We start from the raw sequence: 22898 nt of genomic DNA, 5'->3' as shown, positions 1-22898 counted from the left end.
TATGGTTATTTTGTGTTTCTTTGAATGCAAGTTATGGGGTTTTTATGGGTACATTTGATGTCTTTTTGGTCATTTTGAGCGTCTTTTTAGTCATTTTAAATCTTGTGGGGTCTCAAGTAATTTTTGTTTTTTTGGTCCTTTGTCTCTCTTTGCAGGTCTTCTTGGGTGGTATGTCTTGATTTGAGTGACATTTTGCAGATGAAGGCCAGGAGGGGCCCTTGACACTTAGGGCCCCTAAGCTTGTGTCTGGTAAGCCCAGTCTGTGACTGATCCATGCTTATAACTGATACACCAAGAGTCTTCAGGGTTTAGTACTAGTAGACATAAAATGCTTTTATTATGGTTATAGAGGCAAAAAGTCTGAGCGGACATTCTATGGCATTGACTTATAACTGCAGTTGATGTTTTGTTTTTTAGATGCACGTTATCGGAGGCAACAGGCAAAGGTTACATGTCATGCAAACTAGATAAATAACTCTGTATGTGTACCTTTGCTATAAAGTTAATCATCCACTGGCAATAATGTAGTGCTCTTAGTTAAAAAAGGAAAGAGGAAAAATATACATACAGTATGTAAACAGTCAAAGAAATTGCACTTTCTTGGCTTGTTATTAGAAGCCACACTACTGAAAGAGAGCAGAAATTTAACACTGAAAAAAAACTAATTCACTGTCACTGATTGTCTGACCAATTAAAAAAAATACGCTTGGCTAAAAAAAGAAAAGAAAGACAAATTATGTAATTCTACAAAAAACTAATATACAATCATAGTCAATTTTAAGGACAAATGACTGATATATTGGTCAGCTGTATCACCTGTTAAAAACATGTTAGTAAAATGAAAGATTGGATTATTATGTTTTATGTATACTCCCAATAGTATTGTCATGTATAATACTAATTTTACACGCTACTGCTGATAGAAGGAAAACAGGTCTTTCTCTCTCTCTATGTACATTCACATGAAACTAAAACTTATGGTTACGTCCACTAGGTGGATTAGCCCAATGCTTCTAGGATGAAAACAACCTACTATGCAACTGTACAGAAAAATGACCTCCAATCCTCAAATATTCACAACTAAAAAAAAAACAAACGTAACAAAGGAAGTCCTTATATAGTCCTTATCATAGGAGATATTGCTTTTAAAGACTGCATGAGTTCGCTTAGGTACGTACACAAGACAACATGGCACTTCTACAGAGCATTTGGGGCAAATCTCTCCTTTCTACCCCCCTAGGACATTCTGATTGTCAATGCTCTGGAGCAAAAACATTCTCAAAGGCAGTCTGAAGTAAACAAAACACTGTTTTTTTACCCCTCTCCCTCCCTTCCCCAGGAAGCAATACTGAAAAATAGTCAACAATAAACATTCCTATCATGAATATATTTTGTCCATCTCTTTCGCAGACAGTACTCAAGCTGTCCTTTTTTGTGTCAAAAATAACTTCTTTCTTAAAACCTCATTAGAAATTCTCTTGCAGCGATGCCAAAATTCCTACCACTAAGCCCACCCCCCTCCCCTGCCTATTCACTGGTACATAGCCGACACTGTCTTGGTAAAGTGAAGAAAAACCCTACCGCTGTCTCCTCAACTGGTTCCCTTCTCCTTGTGTCATTTCCCAAAGGTGCAATGTGACTTTGAAAGCTTAACGAGTAAATGAGGGTTCAATTTTGACCTACTTAGGGCCCAGGCTACATTTTTGTTCCCCCGGGCAGCTCCTGAGCTCCTTGTCTCTTGGAAACTTTAGAGCCGAAATGCTGAGTACCATATAAGTCCACTTTCAGTCTCCGACCCATGTCCGTCTTTCCCTGTTAAGGTGCCGAAGTAAGAGCGATCAACTTGTATGCATTTATAGTGTCTCCACTCATACATACAGTCTTTAGTGTGCTTGATCATCCAGCACTAGTGCAAATTCATCTCAGCTGGTCTTTTCTTTCTTTTCATCCGGGACAGTCTGTCTCTGTTTCTCTCATCCCTTGCCGCTTGGACAAAAGATGTGTTGCCATGGTTTCATCCTTGGTGTGATGCCCTTCAGAGCGCTAGGTTCACCACACTCATCTGTCAGTGTGAGATGTCTTTCTTGCATTTTTCAGCCGCTATGATTCTCCATCTCCTCTTTTCTCGCTTGTTCTCTGTGGCACTGTTAATAACAGTGTTGTGACATCAATTCCTGTCCATCTGTCCTTCGGTGGGCCTGGTCCCTTTCTCAGAGTGGTCCCACCTGCATAAAGGAAAGATACTATCAACAAGACAATGCATATATCTCTCAAAGTCCTTCCTGTTTTTCTATCCAAAGCCCCTTTCCCGCTGCACCAAAAAAGCCACCGACACTCGCTAACATATGGCTTTTGTGTGAAATGGGAAAGGTTACAATCGGCATTCGCACCCAGATCAAATGCAGTAGTCTAAGATATTTATCAGCTGTGGCTCCAGCGCTCAAACATCGAACCAGATTAGTCTGCACAGAGTTTGAAAGAGAGATGGAAGGAATAGAAGGAATAGAGGAATAGAAAAAAAGAAGTAACCACTGTAACATTTTCACTGGCCTCCATGCTGCTTTCTACTGTTTACTAAACTGTTTTCCAGCCTGTCTGTGACATCGAACGTCACACGACAGGGAAAAAAAATAAAATAAGCATGCTCAGCTACTGCAGAGCCGTGTACACAGCTCCAGTCTACAGGCAATGGGAAAGGAGTCTATAGCCTATTTTTAGTGTGTTTAACCCTTTGAAACCTGCAGATTGGCTTTCTTTTGAAAACGTTGGAGGGAAATGAGCAACTTAACAAGACATGTCCCAAACAATTACCTGAAAATAAGCAACGACAAAAAATTTAAAAAATTTAGAGACAAAACAAGAAAATAACTTCAAAAATTACCTAATTTAAAAAAAAAAGAAATTGTGATATACTTTTAAAAACATAATTAAGAGAAGTATAAATATAGTTTAAATATCAATTCAATAATCCCTCTCAGTTAATTTTCAGATTATTTCCTTGTTTGCTTTTACTCATGTTTTCCAGGACAGATATTGCCAGGTTGCTCATTATGTGTTTTTCCATGTTTTTGACAGAAATCAAACCAATTTTCTCAGATTTCAGAGATTTAAAAGCTATTCAAAGGTATCTGAATGCAGCACAAGAAAACTGATGTTGATCCAGGTGTTAAGAGTTAAAAAAAAAACTGCTTACACACACTAATCTTACTGGAAAAGAGCTATAATGCTCTACTTACCTCTCTCTGTTAGCTTATGAATGCTGCAGGGTCGAAAGTAAATCATTCAGCCGTTTCCTCCTCTGTTCTCTGCTGCAGACCTCTTCCTCCCCTCGTTTGTCTTCCTCTCCCTCCTCCTCGTGTCTGTTCTGGGTTTTGGTGGGCTGTGGTGAACAAGCATGCACAACTAATTGCACAAGCAGATTTTTATCCTTGTGGGTAGTTGTATTTTTAAGACATTTTTTAATATAAATGGGTAGCGTTTCACTCACATAGGGGCTGGCAGTGAGTGAGCTGCTGGTGTCCTGACTCTGATGAAGGGGGTCACTGCTGATAACCGTCACCTCCACCCCCACTTGCTGATCTGAGGGTCAAAGGTCAAACAGTATTCTGTATGTTAGTGAAGGCGTTGTATGAGGGGAGGGCAACAGCATTTATTTTACAGATAAATCTGTAATTATGCCCTTCTTTTCCCTTGATTCCTATCTGCAATCAGTCAGGGAGTCTTTGATGGAGACTGTGTGGTTTCACTGCTAATGGGGAAAGTTGATGTCTGCTGGGTTCTTGGACACCAGCGGTGGATGACAGAAACGGGGAAACATTTCTGCAGGCTGAAATTCTGTGGTTGGAAAACCACTTTGCTTGTGCTGCTGAGTATGATATGGAGAGACAAGCCAAATATGAGGACGGCGGGCTGTGAGCAGAGCACACACACACACACACACACACACATACATGCACACAGAAATTAAAAGACACGACACGGGACACCAGAAGAAATCTATACAGATGCTGAAATGAAAATGTATAGAGTTCGACCACGTATGCATACACGAACACCTACAGAAACAAAAACTAACACACACACTTGCTTCATGGACCTGACTTGATGTGGCTGTCGTCCCCATTGGCTCCATCACAGGACGGGCGTTGTGAGTCCCTCTCCTCTCCCTCTGCGTCTCTCTCCCGCTCCCTCTCTATCCTCAGTCGGATCTGCCGGTCTCGCACGAGCTCCCAGTTCCTCACGAGGAACACGTGGTGTTTCACCACAAAGCTCCTGGCCCGGCACACAGACAGAAACATTAGCTCGCTGACATTGGTACAGAAACAAAGAAATTTATCTTGACATGCGGAGAATTCATTCCATACCTCTCACTGCCGGTCAAAGGCTCCATGTCGAGGTGAGGAAACAGGCTGGTAATGTCACTGGCACTCTCCTCCTGTGAAATAGAAGGACGCATGTAAGTTTTGACACTTACAAAAGCTGCCTTCTTGACTGGAATGAAAAAACGTGAGGCCACATGAACTCACCGCCGTCTGATGAGAAGATACAGTCCTCTCCTTCATTCGGCCTGAGTGACACAGAGAGACACAAACAGAGTCAGACGCTGCTGGAAAGCATTGATCTGATCCATCAGCTTAACCTGAAGATAACACGTCCAACAATGGCGACTCACAGTAACGCCGCTTCCTCTTCAGAGGGACAGCAGGCTGCTTCTGAAGCTGTGAAAACAAATGAGAATTACATCCACATTCATGACACTCGACAAATCTTGTAACACCTCTTATCTCCTTTCTGATTTTGTGTAAAGGGGAATGACTGTATATAAAGCAGGCCCCCAGGTAGTGTGCCAGGCTTTGAAGCCTATTTTCGTATTGGCCAAACCTGTGGAATTACATCCATCACGTGATGCCATGTGGCCCAAAAAGACTTTTTCCAATAGACTTATATGGTGAAAGAGATGCCTGCCTGCTGGAGACACATTGTCTATGTTTATAAACAGTCTTCGGTTACGGGGCTCTACTGTACCTGATTGTTCTGCCACAGCCACATAACGTCGTAAGGTAACTGGAAATGAATCCGCTTCAGCCTCAGGTACTTCCCTGTAGGACACAAAGGGAGTATGGGTAAGCTCTTGCAGCTGCAAAAAACTTGTTTTTTTTCTTCTTAAATACTCACCGACATGTATGGGAGCAGGTAAAAGGCTATATTCATTCTCCCCTGGTGTGTAGTCCATACTCTCTCTGGACAGCTGTTTGGTTTGGGAGGGCGGGCTAGGAAAGAGACATTAAATACGTAAAAACATGATAACAATATAATAGATAACAATAATATTATAATTGTTTATTTATGTCTTCAGGCAACTCACTCTGTGGTTTTGTAATCGTCAGAGTAAAGCCCCGCCCTCAGAAACTTCTTCCTGGGAGGACCGTCTGCTCTCTCCTCTCTTTGGATGGTTTCTGGTTGGGATGGAGCCTGCTCGGCATCTGGTTGGCTTAAACATTCAGGGGGCGTGTCACACTCGGGTTTGTCCTCGGCGACACTAAAAGGAAAGCATGAAGAGAGAGAGATAGAATGATAGAGAGGAAAAAGAGAAAGAAAGAAAAGGCACTGGTTTAGCACACAGTGCTGAAAACAGTGGGTTAATATAGCAATAGTGAGTGGTTGTATTGAATTTTCAAGTCAACCAGCTCTTTAAGATAAAGTTGTGAGCGTTTACCTCTGATGACAGGGAGAGTCACCGTGTTTTTTCTTCCGTCCTCTCTTCCTCCTGGCCTGCAGCTCAGACTCTGTCACCTGCTGCACCGTGTCGCCTCCCCTATCTCTCTCTGGCGCTCTCTCCTCTCTTCTCCCTTTCACTTCTCTCCCATCTCTGCTGTGTCCTGGCAGTAGGTCGGGTGATGACATGGAGGGAGCTGAGTGCGTGGGGGAGGACGCAGCGGATGGCAGTGGACGCTTTCTGGGCCGTCCTGGCCTTCTTTTGTTTTTCCCCGCCACACCGTCTGGCATTGGCACACTTTTCCGCTGCCCCCGGCTTCTTGAGTCACCTTGTAAACCTGCAGTCGTTGAAATGGAAAGAGGGAGGGGGGGAGTGAGGCAGAGGTGGGGTGTAAGTGGCAGAGAGGAAATGAGACAGATGTGGATCAGCGATTGAGCCAGCAGGAGGTGTGAGGTGAGGCCAGTCTAGGCTGAGTCATGCGGATGGGACTCAGATTAGGTTGAGTCACAACATTTCCTCTGACCAGTTTACTTCTGGGAAATGAATTAAGGAGTCATTTACACATTTACAGTGGTGGAACAAATACTCAGTTCTTTCACTTGGGAAACAGTACTAATACCAACCTGTGACAATACTGTTGAAACTGAAAGTCCTGCATTAAAAATGTTGCTTAAGTAAAAGTGAGTAAGTATAATTGGTATAATGTACTTACAGTGTTAAAAATAAAAGTGTCCAATGCAGAAATAAATAAATAAAATAGAAATAGAAAAAAAACACTCTTAAAAAAATCAAAATTATTCTTTGTAAAATGAAGAAAAAATACCCCGAATCAAAATATTCAAAAATCTTCAAATTTAAATTTTATTAAAAAATAAAAATAAAATAAAAACAGCACCCCAAATTCTTAATTATTTTCTTAAAAAAAGAAGCAACCCCCCCCAAAACTCAAAATGATTTTAAAAATAAACAAAATAAAAAAATAAAATAAATGTTTATCAAACTAGTTGGCAGTTAATTTTCTGTCAATCAGCTAATTGATTAATCAACTATTTTTTTCAGTAGTACATGTAACTGGTCAGTTAACAAAACATATTTTAGAAACTCTTGTTTTCATGCAAAAATCTTAATTTGTAAAGTCACTAAAGCTGTCAGATAAAAGTAGTGAAATAAAAAGTACAATATTTCCCTCTGATAGGTAGTGGAGTAAAAGTGTAAAGTGGCATGACAAGAAAATACTCAGGTTAAGTACAAGTACCTCAAATTTGCTCTTAAGTACAATACTACTCACACATTTGTAGCAACATAAAAAAGAACCGACACTGTGCAGAATGCATACTTTCTGATATGAACATGCACACGTATGCACAAAAACTGTTTTTGCACATTCAGTTAATGTGGAACACAATCTCAAAAGGCTGAGTAGACAAAGCAAGAGAGAAAATATGTGTATGAGTGTGCCCATGCTGCACTGCAAAACATGTGTGTTTAGTTAGATAATGAACTGATGTCAAATGTATTCCAGTTCTTTCAAAAACAACATTTTCCCTAAACAAGCTCTCTTTGCCCCCTTTCTGACCTCCCTGCTATTCCTTCATCAATCGCTTCTGAGGTCATCTATCTTTTGGTTCCATTTTCCACAGTCCCTGACAAAACTGACCACTCTTTCCTTATTGGATTTTTCCAAGTCAAATAGGCCCTGTTGGCCAGCAGTGAGGGATAGGGCAGGCTTTAAATAGCCAATCTGGTGGTTAACTAATGACTGTGTTCACTGGGTAGCCCCAGGCTGCAACAGCGTGCGGTTCGCTGCAGGCCGGGGAAGATTTCAAAGATTTTTCTGGAAGATTCCCATCAAAACGCTGCCCTCCTGCTATAACACTTTTTAAAAATTCCGTCAGAGAGCGGTTGCTGAGTGGTTGCGTTTATGTGTGTGTTGGGCACGTCCCCTGCACAGCAGAGAGGGAGTCTGAAATTGGCTATAAAAAGAACGGAGTCTGATTTCCTCCCAAACACCCCCTTGGCTTTGATGTGTGGCTCAACAACACCTGAGAAAAAGCAATGCTGTCACTATATCGGGCAAACTCTTGGTGCCACAATCTCATCTTCACATTGAGCAAATATAAAAATCTGTCATACTGCGCAAGTGAAAAGAGCCTCTTGGCATAAAAGCACAGTTTGCTGCCATGTTTTGGGTGCTGTTGTTGTATTTCAATGATAAGCACAGTTGACGTTAGATTTTCCATATAATCTGAATTACTGTCAGTGTTCTGTGTGTGCATATTTCCTGCCAAAAACAGACCACATCTCTGCATTCACACAAGTTAAGAAGCAATTATCTTTGCAGCATATATGGGCACAGTTTCCAGCCAGAGAAACACTTACATTGCACTATATGCAACATCACAACTTCATACTGAGCAGGCTGCTCTTGCGCACTGTTAGTACATTTTCCTACGAAAAGTAATGCTCTAAAACGAGTAAATATCCTTCGTAATCATGAGCAGGGTTTCCAGCAGTTGTTTGTGGCAGCCTGCCACGATTAAATCATCCACCACAACGAACTGATTTAACATTTTTAGAGCTGGACCATTCATTACCATTTGGTAACTGACTGCACAACACTCTTGAAGCACAGAGCATACTCTGGAAGCAGATGGAGCAGTAGAACACCAGGTGCAGTGAAAGTGAAAATTTAATTGCACTAGGTTTAATCATTTGAACCTGAAGCAAATAGGCTTAATTTCTTTTGAAAACATTGGAGAGAAAGCCATTTGTAAGACCTTGGCCAAGGGACTACAGACGAAAAATAGCCTCCTGGCTAATTCTGGTATTTTTATAGCATGTGTATTTATTATTTTGCACTGTCCTTTTTTTAAATAAAAACTAAATCTAAAAGGAATGTTGTAACTAAACAAGAAATATTCCACAAATTGCTAGAAACAAGTAGATTAAGATTTTTTTTTTTTAAGGGTGTGGGGGGGGGGTTCTGGTATTTTCTTGTACTTTTTACAAATACTTTTTACAAATTTCTTTTTTTATTATTATTATTATTTCTCCTTAAATTTCTCATTGCCTTCTTCCCATATTTCTGACAGAAATCTTGCAAATTTGCTCAGGTTTCAAAGGATTAAAAGTGCAGCTTCTCCTCTCATCCATCGATCAGATCAGCTCCTCCTTATATAACCCATGTATTTGGGAAAGCTATGCTCACATGACCATTTGGCTGACTGTAGTAAAGAATGACGCGATCCCACAGGTTTGGTGGTTGGGGTTGTGGACGGGTCCCAAAACACAGGACTTTTCCTGTAGACTTTCCCCTGGAGACCGGTATTCGAAATCATGTAAAACTTTAGTCATTTTAAGCAATGCTGTCATTTCTTTTGCTAAACCTAACCACAGTAACTTTACATCAAGTAAATAACGTCATTCCTGGGGCACTAATACGTAGTATATCATATGAACTATTGAGTGTGCATTTTCATAGGATATAAAACATTGCAACCAGCCATCAGACAGAAGCTCAGGCATCTCAGCGCTCTGTTCATTCACACATTTATTGATCAAACCTTTCATTCATCCTCACCTGTCTCTCTCCTCTCCGTCCATGCTGGCTCATCTCTCCTCCATAACCTGTCTCCACTTCCTGCATTCCTACCAGCCAATCCGCTCCTCAGACCCCTCCCTCCTGTTGCCATGGCAGCGGAAGTGAACAAGTTGGTGTGCGTTGGTGACGGGGACGTCCTGTACAGGTGCGACTCGTCCTCGCCGTCTTCGTCCTCTCCGTCTGATGCGATCGGTCTGCCTTTACGCTGCTCCCCAGTGAAACCTCTCCAGCTGGGAGTTGAATTTCCAAATCCTGTTCCTCCCAGGCTCCCAAATTTCGTCCAGCTCTGGCCCAGGCCGCCCCAGCTTCCTCCGAATGAAGACAGGTGAGAGGAGCCCAGCCCCAGTGAGGTGAGAGATGTGTGTTTGTACCTCTCTGCTGATGATGATGATGATGAGGCAGCGGCAGAGGAGAAGGAATCACTTCCGTTCTCACATAACCAAGACGACTCTTTCGACAGCATACTCCCCATTCCTCTTGCACCTTTCCTTCCTCCTTCTCCTTGCCCCAAAACGAACCCTGATCTCGGCTTTGAACTGGCCAACCCCTCCCTTTCCATCCCATCTTCCTCCTCATCCTCGTGCAACTCCTCCTCGTCATCCATGTCTCGCTCGCAGTGCCTGTGGCGGTGCTTATGCTTGTGTTTGTGTTCACTCCTCCCACAGCCACAGGAGAGGCCGGACGTGAACCCTGAGCTGAGGTGTGGGCCTCCTCCACTGCCTCCACCTAAATCTCCCTCAACGTCTCCTCCCAAAGCTCCCTCCCTCAGCAACCTGCTCCTGCGCCGGTGGAATCTGGCGGGGTTTAAGAGGAAATGGGCATGATGGGGTTGATGCGGGGCGTACTGGTGTGGAGTGGGAAGTGGGTAGGAGCTGGGGAGGTGGTGGTAAAGGGTTGTAGCTGGTGGATAGCTGCTGTAAAAGCTCATATTTTCAATGGTCTCCTGGAACTTTGATGGGCAACCACACTGCCTTCGATCGGGCTTCCTGTTGCAATGCACGGGCTGGCATGGGTAGAAAGGCTGAGTGGAGAAGGAGGGATTAGCGGAGTAAGATGAAGGGTGAGGAGAGTAGAAGCCGTTCAGATTGATCCTGAAGATGTTAGAGCGATGAGAATGGGAGGAGGAGTGATGGCGCCTTCCTCCAGGAGCATTCCCGCTCCCATCGAAGCCCTGTCCAAGCCCCGTCCTCGCCCAACTTCGCTTTCCGATATGGATCTCGCTGAACTGAGCGACCAGATCCTCCAGCTCAGCCAGAAACTCTGGATCCTGCATGTGCAGCTGCTGGTGCTTCTTCTTGTGTTTATTTTTCTGTCTCTTCAGTGCATTGTGCCCAAGGCAAGAATAATAGTCCGGGTGAGAGCACTTGTTGTGTCCCGGGCAGGGGCACAAGCAAGTGCAGGAGGAGGAGCAGTCGTAATCCCTTCTCCTGTGCCTGTGTCTGTCCCTGTGGCGCTCCGCGGTCGTAGAGTTGGGGTTTGTGTGTCTGGGCATGAGAGAGAGGGGTGAGGAGACAGGAGAGGGACGGTCCACAAGCGAGGAAGGGTGCCTTTGACCCCCCAGAATCACCCCTGACCCCTGACCCAACCTGAGCATGCCTCGGACTCCCCTCATCTCCGCTCGCTCAGAAACACTGTTGTTATCCGTTCCGATCCCGCTGTCGCTCGGCAGCGTCTCCTCGCTGTGCGACTCGCTCCTGGGGGAGGGCGTGGCCTCTTTCAGGTGGCCAGGAGAGCCAGGTGTGTGATGCAGCGGAGGGGTGGGACAGGAGAGCTTACATGAAGACTGGTGAAAGGGAAAGTGATGCCTTCCCTGGCATGGACAACTCTTCTTCACAAAGGGAGAGAGGGATGAGGAGGAGGGAGGACGGGGGGAGGTGCAGGAGGATGATGGGGAAGGCAGGGAGAAGGGATGAGGAAAAAGTAAGGAGGATGTTGGTTCTGGAAGGCTGCCTTCACTGTAGGGGCTCTGGGCGCCACTGGAGTGGGTGAGAGACGGGGAGGGAAACGGGTGAGAGGGAGGAGGCTGGGGTTGGTTAGACGAGAAGAGAGATGTTTCCGAGGGATTGGTAAACAGGGACGACTGAGTGGCGCTCTGGGAGTTAGTTGTTTGCGCTTTCGGCTTGCGTCCTCGCCTCTTGCCCATGTAGATGGTCCCTCTCTTGCTCACATTGATCTGGGGGCCCAGCTTACTCCCGAAGGACGAGGACAGGGCAGAGAGCGTGTGTACTGTTGTCGGCTCTATCGATTTACACATTCTTAGAGAGGACTCGCCATCTGCTGCTCCCCTTCCCTCTTTTCCCGCATACCCGGACAGTATTACCTTGTGAAGTCTCTTCTTCTTTCTTTTCTTCATCTCGTTAATCAGCCTCCTGATCTTTAGCTGCCTGCTCCCTTTTTCGGGAGGATGAAAATCTTTACTCCTATCAGTGCGATTCAGTGCATCTTCGCTCTGTTCCTCGGGGAGGGAGCGTTTGGGAGGACGGCCACGCTTCTTGGGGCTGGATTTCGACTGCATTTTGGGACTTGGCTCCAGGACAGGGGCTTTCTGAACTCCGTCACACCCCAGAAGAGGCACCTCAGTTGGGACAGCGCTTGGTGACAGTCTTGGGGGAGGTTCATCGAAGCTGAAGGATTTTGGGCGGCCCCTTTTTCGAGCAGAGGTTAGGGTGCATCTGGACGCAGGGGGGCTAGAGTCTGAAGCTGGGTGACTCTGCTTTGGGGATGAAGGTTTGGTTGCAGAGGAGAGAGGGGAGGAGCTGCTGGTTAAGGAGCTAGACGGAGCTGGGTGTGACTCATCAGTCTGCTGAATAGTGGTCTTGGCAGGAAGGGATGTTTTGGGGTTCTGGGGGAAACTCAGTAAAGGATTATGTTGGGAATCTGAAGGGGCTTCCTGATTTTCCGCCCTCTGAGCCCGGTGCACCAGCTTGGTCCAGCTGGGCCGTCTGGCTTTACGTTTCTTGAGCGGGCGGCTGTCCTGCTCTTGGGGGGAGGAGGGGGGAGAAACACGGGCAGAGGGAGTGGGCAGAGAGGGAGGAGCAGAAGCAGAGGGGTGGCTTGGAGGCACAGCTGAATGTCTTGAGACGTCTTGTTCTTTTGATTTACTGGTGTCACCTGTTGCTGGCTCAGCTTGTTTAACTGGCTTGCAACTGTCATCCATCTTTTCTATCTCATCTGGTCTGCCTGGATTCACTACTTTACAGCTTTTATCCAGTTTACCACTATCAACTGTCTCAACACATTTATTATCCTCTGTTTTTTGACTGTCTGGGCTGAGCTTATCCCTTTTCGTCTCAGCTTTTCCCCTTTCGGTCTTAAGTTCATCCCTCCACGTATCATCAGCCCTATGTCTCTCATCCTTTTCTTTACCATGCTTTGACTTCCCATCCTTCCCTTTCTCCTTTTTCTTCTTCTTGCCTTCCTCCTTTCTGCTCTCACTCTTTGCTCTATCTGCCTCCAATCTATCTCGCTTTGACTTTTTATCTTTCCGTTTCTCCTTCTTTGCTTTCCTGTCTTTCTTTTTCTCTACAGAGGGACCTTGACTTTGGGATTGGGCATCCACAGTGGGGGTAGACTGCGGTTTCGGGGTGACTGAAGGAGAGTCTGGCTTGCCCTTACTGGACAGTTCTTTATGGGAGCTGGTGGAGGCTGGAGGTCTTGTCGAGGAGTCCATGGCGGAAACAGAACTGCTGTGTTTTCCAGATTTGCTTTTCGACGAGGCGGAAGTGCCAAGGATGTCGGCGGAGCCTTTCCCATTAGATAGTCCCTTCTGTTTTGTCGTCTGCACCAAACCATTATGCTTCTTGGAGGTCTTCCCTTCGTTCCTGGTTTCAGCTGCAGATTGGGCTTGGATACATGAAAGCGTGGCTGTCTGTTCTGTTGCAGGCGAGCAGGGTTTGTGTCCTGCAGAGACAGACTGGCCATTGACACTCGGAAGCTTGTCTTTCTTTACTCTCTCTGACGAGCCATTTGAATTCACCTCCGTCTTATCGGCCAGTTTGATAGGAACCTGGGGAGTGCAAACAGGGAATCTCTGTCATCGACAACAATGGCTGCGACATCCATTAGTTTGCTGTTGACAACGGCGGAGGACAATAGGGAAGAGACAACAACTCGAATGCTTTTGTTTTTGTCCGCCCATTAAAAGAGGGAGTGAGGACAAAATGACTCAATCAGGCAGAGAAAAGAGGGCATACTGAGGAGAAGGAGAGAGTGAGGTGATGGAAACAGGAATGGGGTTGACACAGAAAGGAGAAATACAAAGGCAGAAGAGAAACAGAGAGGAAGGGAGTGGGACAGGGACAGAGGGGGGAGTGAAAGATAAATGAGAGCAGGTAGAGAAAAGAGGGGATGTAAAAATAGAAGAGAGGGACAGATATAGAGAGCCAAGCAGAGACAGAAAGAGAGAGAGAAAGCTGCGCTATTGGTAGCTATAAATTGCCACTAATACAGATGAGAAGGCTTGACATTTCGTACTTGTCCTGTAATTTTGGTATGCTGCAGCTTGAGTGGCGTTTGTGCAGCTAAAGCAATAAGCTTTCCCTTGGGTGACTGTCACAGGCACTGATAGACCAATGTCTGTAATAGCTCCAAGTGGTTGCCGTGCTGTTGTCCTATTTATAGGTCTGTTTATTGAAATCTGCTGCCTAGGTTTCAGTATTAAGACAATGGCTCATTTGACCTTATTACAAGTGAGCACAAAGCTGAGCAGTTTTGCACCGTATAAGTATGTCTGGTGGTTAACTGCAAGATCAACGACAAAACAGAGCTACAGCACATGTGCACGCCGTCAGTCACTGCAACACTTTGTATTTGTCTGTTATAAGCTATCGGGTCTAATATTGACAGCTGACATGAGTTCATCTTTGTGTATATACTCTTAACCCCTTTTTTAAATTATTTTTTTGACTTTTGGCCTTTTTTGACAGGACAGGATAAGGGTGAAATGGGAGAGAGAGAGAGGGGATGACATACAGCAAAGGGCAGAGTTTGGAATTGAAACTCTTTAACCCATTTAAACTTGAGAAAATGGTTTTGATTTCTTTATAAAAAAAACATGGAGAGAAGGCAACAAGCAACACATGACCCTAAAAAAAGCACATAAAAAGTAAAAAACAAAAAACAAATGACCTAAAAAGTGCTTCATTTTTTTATTTTTAAAAATATTTTATTATATTTGTTTTCTGTAGCATAATTCCAAATATAAAATTATTAGAAGATTTTTCCCTATTTTTTATTTTTTTTACTCTTTTTAAAATTCTCCACTTTTTAAATTCTTCTCGCAATTTCTGGGATATTTCTTGCCCAGTTGGTAATTGCCTTTTTTTTCCTTTTTGATTGAAATCAAACCAATTTGCTCAGGTTCAAAAGGGTCAAATAGCTTGTGAAAGGCATCTAAGCTCATCACAAGAAAACTGATATGGATCCAGGTTTTAGGGGGTTAACTTACCTGTTTGGAGGACCTGGTCCCTTGGCTGGTGACGGCAGGGACTGAGGCTGTCGTGGAAGCTGTGGTTAATGTTGATGATAACGACAGTGGCTGCGAAGATGATGATGCGAGTGGAGATGAAGCAGCAGCAGATGCAGTAAGTTTGGATGTGGTCTGGACAGCATCCAAGCCCGAGTGCTGATCTCTGGTGGCCTCCTCTGGAGCAGAGCTGGTTTTGCTCTGCGGTCCTCCGTCTCCATCCCCCCTCAGCAGTCCCCCCCTGCCTTGCCTCTGATAGGTCCTGAAGGTGGGCTTGCAGACATAGCTCTCCAAGATCTTAGGCGGTTTCTTGGTGCGTTTGGCGTGGAGTCCGATGCGGAGTCGCACGTTTCCGTCGGGGCAGCTGGTCTCTCTACCGGAGATCTGAAGCTGTTGCTGCCCCGTGCTCCCACAGCGCCCCTCGATGAGCAACTCCAGCACTGCCCCCTTGTCACCCTCTCTCTTTTTCCCTGCTCCCCTTTTCTCCTCCTCCTTTCCCCCTACATCGCCATTCTCCCCCTCACCCCTCCCATTTTTCTCTGCCACTTCAGAGTCTTCGGATGCGGAGGTGGCGTCCAGAGTGGTGGTTGGAGGGGTTCCCCCCTTCACTCTCTGGTCCATCAGAGAAGTCAGGGGGGAGAAGCAGGATGCTGCGGGGTTTCCAGTATAACACTGTTAAATGAGGTTGTTGGGGCCAAGGGCGACGAGGAGGAGGAGAATGCAGGTGTAGATGAGATTTCCAAAAGAATATCCCGTAATAGTCCACCTGGGCTCCTTCATCCAGCGAAGGAAGGTCTCTCTCTTGTCCTTTAGGCTTGCAATGAGATGTTCGAGGCAGAGAGAGAGAGAAAAGACAGACAGACAGAAAGATAGAGAGGCCAGTGATTAGTCATTTCAGTGAGCTCAGATGCTGAGTAGCAGCAGCGCAGGAATTGAGGGGAAAGTCCCCGTCCTGCAGGCAGCTGTGGAGAGGTGCTAAAGTCTGTGTCCACAGAGATGATCTCATCATACAGAAAACCCAGGGGGCCAATCAGCGCCACCGATTCCCAGAATGTCGGCACTAACTGGAAGAAAGACCTACTCACATTCTTCCAAAAAAAAAGAGAAAAGAAGCCTCAGCTGGTTTTCACTAACAATCTGTAAATAACGGCAGCCGTGAGAGACGGCTCCTCAAACCTCTACAGTTTTACTTTTGCGCTAATCCTCACTCATCTAGTCCCCGGATCAATATATCAATCAATCAGCTCCTGACTAATTCAAACACTTGATCCAGTCTCCTCCCCTCCTCTCCTCGCTGTCTTTGCGCCTTCTGTTCTCAGCTACTCCCACAAGCACTTCTCCTCCCACCCTTCCCTCTGCTGTACTTTCTTTTCTCTCCGAAACTCCCCTTTTCATGTTTGGCAGAAAGCTTTTGCATGCATTCTCTATTAGACCCATCCACTCCCTCTCTCTTTCCCCCTCTCTCTGTGTAGACCACACAGTAAAAATGGTCAACTCATACACTGTATCCATGTTAATCAGAACCATATTTCCTCCTCCACTTCGTTCTTTTCCTCCTCTCCAACCTAAATCCCTCCATTCACAGTCCGACCATTCCCCTCCTCCCCTTTCAGTAGTGGTAACAAAAATCCGTAGGAAAGGGTAAAACTTATTTTTGGAAAGGAGTGCAAATTCCTCCTCCTCCCATTGCTTCCTCTAAGTCAAGCAAGCTTTTCATTGACCCCCATTGTAAATTGACTTTTAATGTGACATTACAGCAAGTAACACACCCTAAAATAACATTCTCCTCGCCAAAGAGAAAAAAAAACTTTCGCTCTCGCTTGTGCCGCTCTCAGCCCAGTTTTTAACATATCGCAGGGAAGCAGCATCTTCTGTCACGCTTCCTTCATTATACTCCCTCTCTCATTAAGGGAGACGCTCATCCATTTTCTAATAAAACACACCCTGCCAAGCATTCTTGCTGCTGCTCTCCTGAGAGCCTCTTATGAAATAGCTCATCTGTCTCTCAACGCACCCTTAGACTCACAAGAGCATCTCAGATAATGTTTTTATTTAAGAGCTCAGTGGGCTATCTCTCCTGCCTCTCGCTCCCTCCACACCCAAACCCTTTTTCCTTGAATCATACGAAGCTCGAATCAACATCTGTTCCAGTAACTGCTGTTATGTAACAGTTTTGGAAAGCAAGGCCAAACCTTCTTACAATCAAATAAAATGAGCAAAGAGATGGACAGAGGTCCTTTTATATCAATGTTTTTATCATGACCTTTAATCCAGAGGTTTGATCTGTGTGAAGAAGAGAAGCTCGAGAGAGTCGAGTCATATGCAGAGGTGGGAACGAGTCATTTTTTTGCAAGTCATAAGTCTCAAACCTTCGCACTCAAGACACATGTAAAGTCCCAAGTCCTAAAGTTTGAGTTTTGAGTCTTTATGTGCTGTTCACTGAATGCAATGCCATTTTAACAACAGACTTTTCAAGGACCCTAATTATTTTTGTCTCTGCCTCAGGTGCCTGGCGTTTTTCAAACATACCAGATTCAAACATGATAATTTTCAATCTCAATTTTTGTCCTGCAACTTGTTGGATGCTGTCATATTGGTTCAAAAAAAAGTGGACCCAGAGCATTAAGCACTGGCATGCTGGGATTAGCATTAGCTGATTCAGAAATTGATTCGTGGCACACTTTTTAAATAACATACTTTTTAATATTTAAGCTTTAGGGGAAGGTATCAAGTATTTTCAAGTCAAACGGCTCCACGAGTCAAGTCTGGCAAGTCCAAAGTCAAGTCCAAATTCCTAAACTTTGATTTTTGATTCTTAAACATGTCATAATGCGCTCCTCACTAAATGTACTGACATTTTAACAAAAGAGTAGTACCATTATCTGGCACTGACTTGCTAACTAGCCTTCTAGCTTCAACTTACCATTCTTAGTGCAATTCTGAATATCAAACAAAGTTTGAGTTGTTGCTTCTCTTACTGTAATTTTAGACCTGCATGTTTTGCATTCTGCAATTTGTTTTTTGGTGACCATCTGGTAGTTTCTGCATGCAAACAAAATTATCTTGGGTAAATATTTTAGAGTCAAAAGGCTGAAGTCCAAGTGAAGTCAAGGGGGCCATTGTTATTCAAGTTGAGTTGAGTTGAAAGTCTTTTGATTTTGTTAAGTAGAGTCTAAAGTCATCAAATATATGACTCAAGTCCAAGTCATCATGTGACTCGAATCCATATCTCTGGCGCTCAGTAAGGTAATGTTCACGGTTTTCTCCTGCAGCCTGATTGGATGCTGCCAGATTAGTTAAAATTAGGTGGATCTGAAGTGTCTGCTTGCTGGAAATGGACAGTGTTAATATTACTTTATTTGGGAAATTATTAGTGACACCGTTCCTAAATAACCCACTTTTGGGCTTGGGGGAAGGTATCAAGTATTTTCAAGTCAAAAGGCTCAAGTCCAGGTGAGGTCACAATTCATTGCTGTTAACGACCAAGTAGAGATGCAAGTCTTTTTTGATTATGGTTGAGTCTGGCTTGAGTCCAAGTCATGTAACTTGAATCCACACGTCTGGAAATTATCTTTGGTGTCATTTTTTTCCAAATTTCAGTAGTATAACGCTAGTTCTTCACATTTATCACCTGCAACTTGTTGGATGCTGTCAGATTGTTCAAAATCAAGTGGATCTTAAGTGTCTGCTTGCTGGTAATGAATAGTGTTAATGTCGATTGATTCAAGAAATTACTTGTTGCACACTTTTTCAAGGACAGGTTTTTTAATCTTTGAATTTAGAGGACAGTATCAAGTATTTTTAAGTCAAAGGGTCCAAGCCCAAGTGGCATCATCGTTGTCAAAGTCAAGTTGAAAGTCTGTCTCGATTTTGTCAAGTCATGTCTAAAGTAATCGAATTTGTGAATCATGTCTGACTCAAGTCCAAGTCATGTAACTTGAATCCACACCCCCGGAAATGATCTTCGGTATAATTTTTTATCCAAATGGCACTCAGTAACACAATGTTAGCTCGTCACTGTTCTCTCATGCAACTTGATTGCATGATGTCGGATTGGTTAAAACAAATGCATCTTAAGTGTCAACTTGTTGGCAATGAATAACGTTAATATTAGGCACTTTTTAAGGGACAAACTTAAAAAAAAATGAAATTAGGGGTAAGGTATAGAGTATTTTTATATCAAAGGGCCCAAGCCCAAGTGGCATCATCGTTGTCAAAGTCAAGACAAAACAAGTGACATCATTGTTGTCAAAGTCTTTCTTGATTTTGTCAAGTCATGTCTGAAGTCATCAGATTCAGTATCAAGTCTACGTCATGTGACTGGAGTCCACACCTCTGCTCATATGGGTTACAATCTTGTTGTGTGGGGGGACTATAAGAGGAGAATGAGAGTGGCAGGTTTTCAAACTTAAAAGGGCAAGCCCATTCAACATCAGTCAAAGTGCATACTAATAGCTTTTTATACTCTCCAGAGCTATACCTCTCACACATAACTCAAAATTATTCCAACATTAGACCAGAAGCTATTTCCAGTGACAGGATGATGGGTGGACTTGACACTGCAGTCAGTGTGGGTTCCTCGGCAGCGCTGAGGCGACGATTAAATCATGATAATGGCCCACCATATTTCCAGCCATCATCGCCATCCCATGACGGTGTTATTATCAATAACTACAACACTATTATCATCTGCCTGACAACAGCACAGAAGCCCCTGCTGGAAATTAGTGCTTGCTGTGATGGCATCTTAAAAAACACTGAGCCGTGAAGCCTCACTCCACATATACAGGGGGAGGGAAGTTTCTCACGTGAGTCTCCCTCCTCTTCACGCACACATACGCACTCACTTTTTCTCCTAGTTAGTGTATTACAAGTGTGTTGGTCGTACATTGTGTACCCAGGTCGCAGCTGCGTAGGTTGACTGATGTTGCTACTGTAGATACAGTATGGGCAGTGGGGGTGTTACCGCACTGGAGCAACCTATCACTGGTTTACTGAGGACGTCAACAGGGGCTTCCTTCACCATAATGACTTTGCGCACCTCTGAAAATCACTATCCGCCTGATGCTGTCGCACTTACAAATGATACACACATGCACGTGTTGTTGTTGTCGTCACTCCTGTCTCCATAATCAAGTAAAAAGCGCATTTAAGCGTCCGAAAGGAAAAAAACGCGCACGGATAGAAACTCAACATGGAAGTGGGGTTGCTACGTAGCATCCAAAATGTGCTCGCTAGTGGTGTTTGTGATGTGGCTCAGTCCCCGAGCCACCTTTTTTTCCCCCTCTCCTATCTGTCCTCTGCCAGCCCTTCTGCTGGTGTCAGCAACATTGAAATAAGAAATATCGCCGTGCACGCAGGGAGCGACGTACTCAGCAACAAGGGATAAAATTAGCGCAAATCGGATGCACAAAAATCCCCAGTAACCTCCAAGTGCTGCTGTGCGAGCTCGCTGATGATGACAGGCCTGCACACATTAATACAGACTGCCATGAAAATCTGTAATAAGGCTACGTAGGCTACTTACCCGAGAGCGCGTCCCGGAGCCAACTGCGTTTAGGCAGGAGGTTAAGGTGTTGCTGTCCTGCTCGCCCCTTCGCACCAACAGAAATCCGGAGCTTTTTGGTGCATTAGATGTTGCTTTGATTACATAACTAAGGCCAGCGGAGGTTAAAACACCTCCTAAAACCGAGTTTCGGTCTCATCGGAGCGCGGAGCCTACTGTGCAACAACATTGGCGCGGGTGTTTTCATAATCACACTAGTCGACTGATCTTCGTCGGCGCGTCTCCGCAGCTAGGTGGCGGACTGGTTACACTGGAGCTTATTTTTGCTTTCCACTTCTCCTCTCGGGGAAAGTTACATCTGCCGCCCGCCAGTAATAATGGCTCAGATTGTGCTCACACAAGCTGTTAACGTGTCATGACTGAAGGGCTGCAGCAGCGCGTGTGTGTGTGTGTGTGTGTCTATGTGTGTGTGCTGGTGTGTGTATGTGTGTGCGGGGTTACAGGCTGTGACAGTGCAGAGGGGTTGGTGGATGTGCGGGAATGCAAGTGCGTGGCCATTTTCATGTGGCCAGAGGAGGAGATAAAACAGCGAGAACAGCTCAGGATCTCGCTGCGGTTCATAATAGGCGGTCGGGGAGGGCTATTTAGACGCTTAATAAAATGGCGACGACTTGTCTAAAGTAGGCTGCTGGTAGGAATTTGGGGGAGCAGCTCAAAAGTTGCGTCGCTGTAATGTGATGTGAGATCCAGTTTGCACCAGTGGGAGAGGAGAGAAGGGCAGGCTGGGCTCAGCACTTATTGAAAAAGTTATTATTTAGGAGCTGGTTATTATGCATTAGTTAGACAGGAAATATTGATTCAGAACATAAGCAGTGTTTTGGGGGGTTTTCCCACTAGTGCAGCAACCGAAAATATACTCACAACCAGCCACATTTCTGTTATATGTTAACATTTTAAATACATTTTTGTGTGTAAAATAAAGTAATAACAATAATACAAAACATGGAAATAATCATAATAGTAACTTAAATTATATAACATCTTTAAAAACAGTTGTTTACAAAGTGCTTTGAAAGACAAAGCAAAGGTAGGAACTCAGGGAATAATAAATACAAAAAGATGCAAAGGAAGTGCAAGGATAATTATTCAAAATAATTACCAAAACGGGCAAAACAACCACAAGGAAACACAAAGCAACCACATGGAGACACAAATTATATTATATTGCATATCTGTGCCCATGGGCCCATTGTCTAATAATAAACCCATGGTTGTAGCAAAACACTATTAGGCTATTGTTTTGTTGTTTATGGGTCTATAGGGATACATGGAAGTAGGGGTAGGGGTTTTGTTTGTTAACTTTGGGGCAACATATAAAACAGGAGTCCTTTGCCAGAATATTTTGAGCATCAAAAGCTTATATTCCTGCATTCTGATGAATATTTATGTAGCATTTTGGGTTTTTTTTAATTTATTTTCTGTATCAATTTATGGTGTAAATGTCAAAATAATGTTGTCAAAAATAAAAACCTGTCCTTTTATTTTTTGTTTGTGTTATTCTGTTAAGCATGTGATAAGAATAAAGAAATTGAATTAAACATGGTCTATTGCCCACTTTGCTTGGTTGCTAATCTATTCTTGTTCGGACATAACCAGATCTCTTTAGGAGGCTCATGAGAACATATTTTTTGGCCTTTATGGGTCACCCCACACCTTCACCTCCCACCTTCTTTTACTTTGTGTAAATGCACTGTCAACTATTTCCCACTAAGCACAATAACACCCTCCTTTTCCCAATGTATTAGGTACTAGTAATGATGTATTTTTATTGAACACAACTTTATTTAGGAATATACACCATGAGAAAGTATAAACTTTTTCTGAGGATCACCACTCTCATGACAATGACAAAAAACCCAAAAATCTTTAGGAAAACAAGTCTGCATGCTTGGGTATAACAAATAGGTCAAAAAGTCATGGTTGTGATGAAAGTTTGACGTGTGCACAGCTTCTCAAGCACAATAAACTAATTCGGGTCACATTATATAATGCAGGACCACCATGGCTGATAATAAACGTTAGTGGGGCATTTTTCTCAACCATTTTATGATTAATCACATCATGTCAAGCAATTGGTACACAGTGAACCATGGTCTTTATCTGGGCCTTAGAGGTCAGAGGCTCTCTGCATGGGGCAACTGCCTGCTCTGCCTGTTTGTTAATCCAGTCTTGAATATAAATCTTATATCGGCCTACAATACCATATTTAAAAGCTATTTCATGTTTTTGATGATTTGGTAGTTTGATTATTTTGTTGTTTAGTCCATAGAATGTGAATAATGCAAGTAATAATCATTTATTTTCAAACAGGGTACTTACAGTTCTGCAAGACTGGAAAATTACAATAAATTTTTATATATTTTTTAAACATAATCTTTTTTATTGAAAATTTTCAATACATATCCAAAGTGCAGTGCTGAGTAGTCATTGCAGAAATGTGAGATAAGCATATCAACAGCAGCTGTAATCTATGTATCCATAAATATGGATTGCGTAAACAAAAATAAAGGTGACAAAAAACAATAAGATAATAATTTTAAAAAAGCAAAAA

At 43.8% G+C, this 22898-nt stretch overlaps 1 protein-coding gene across 5 annotated transcripts; it reads right to left on the bottom strand.

The window, feature by feature from the left end:
• Positions 1-307: 307 nt before the first annotated feature.
• LOC121945149 (histone-lysine N-methyltransferase ASH1L-like) lies at positions 308-20696 on the bottom strand. 5 transcript variants are annotated; one of them, XM_042489174.1, is made up of 14 exons: positions 20309-20696; positions 14764-15595; positions 9297-13323; positions 5717-6053; positions 5366-5539; positions 5176-5270; positions 5026-5099; positions 4673-4718; positions 4527-4567; positions 4365-4435; positions 4097-4272; positions 3488-3579; positions 3237-3379; positions 308-2225 (listed from the first exon to the last, which is right to left on the bottom strand). In XM_042489174.1, the coding sequence occupies exons 2-13, from the start codon at positions 15400-15402 to the stop codon at positions 3251-3253; spliced, it is 5901 nt and encodes a 1966-aa protein (XP_042345108.1). In that variant the 5' UTR covers positions 15403-15595; positions 20309-20696; the 3' UTR covers positions 308-2225; positions 3237-3250. The 5 variants fall into 5 exon arrangements, 4 of the variants coding, with proteins under 4 accessions (XP_042345108.1, XP_042345110.1, XP_042345111.1 ...); XR_006105946.1 differs by lacking the exon at positions 308-2225 and having other exon boundaries at positions 3288-3379; positions 4102-4272; XM_042489176.1 differs by lacking the exons at positions 308-2225; positions 3237-3379 and having other exon boundaries at positions 3494-3909; positions 4084-4272.
• Between the last annotated feature and the right edge of the window lie 2202 nt (positions 20697-22898).

The sequence above is a fragment of the Plectropomus leopardus genome, chromosome 7 (genome assembly GCF_008729295.1).
Source record: "Plectropomus leopardus isolate mb chromosome 7, YSFRI_Pleo_2.0, whole genome shotgun sequence".
Classification (NCBI taxonomy): domain Eukaryota; kingdom Metazoa; phylum Chordata; class Actinopteri; order Perciformes; family Serranidae; genus Plectropomus; species Plectropomus leopardus.
This window is presented reverse-complemented; position numbering and strand designations above follow the sequence as displayed.

What these genes read in the sequence shown, in the direction of transcription:
- LOC121945149 (XM_042489174.1), bottom strand. Translation starts at nt 15,402, where the DNA reads ATGGACCAGAGAGTGAAGGGGGGAACCCCTCCAACCACCACTCTGGAC. An exon ending in ACCTGCTCCCATACATGTCG is followed by an intron (nt 5,100 to 5,175) that starts GTGAGTATTTAA and finishes TGTGTCCTACAG; the next exon opens with GGAAGTACCTGAGGCTGAAG. An exon ending in CCTTTGACCGGCAGTGAGAG is followed by an intron (nt 4,273 to 4,364) that starts GTATGGAATGAA and finishes GTGCCGGGCCAG; the next exon opens with GAGCTTTGTGGTGAAACACC.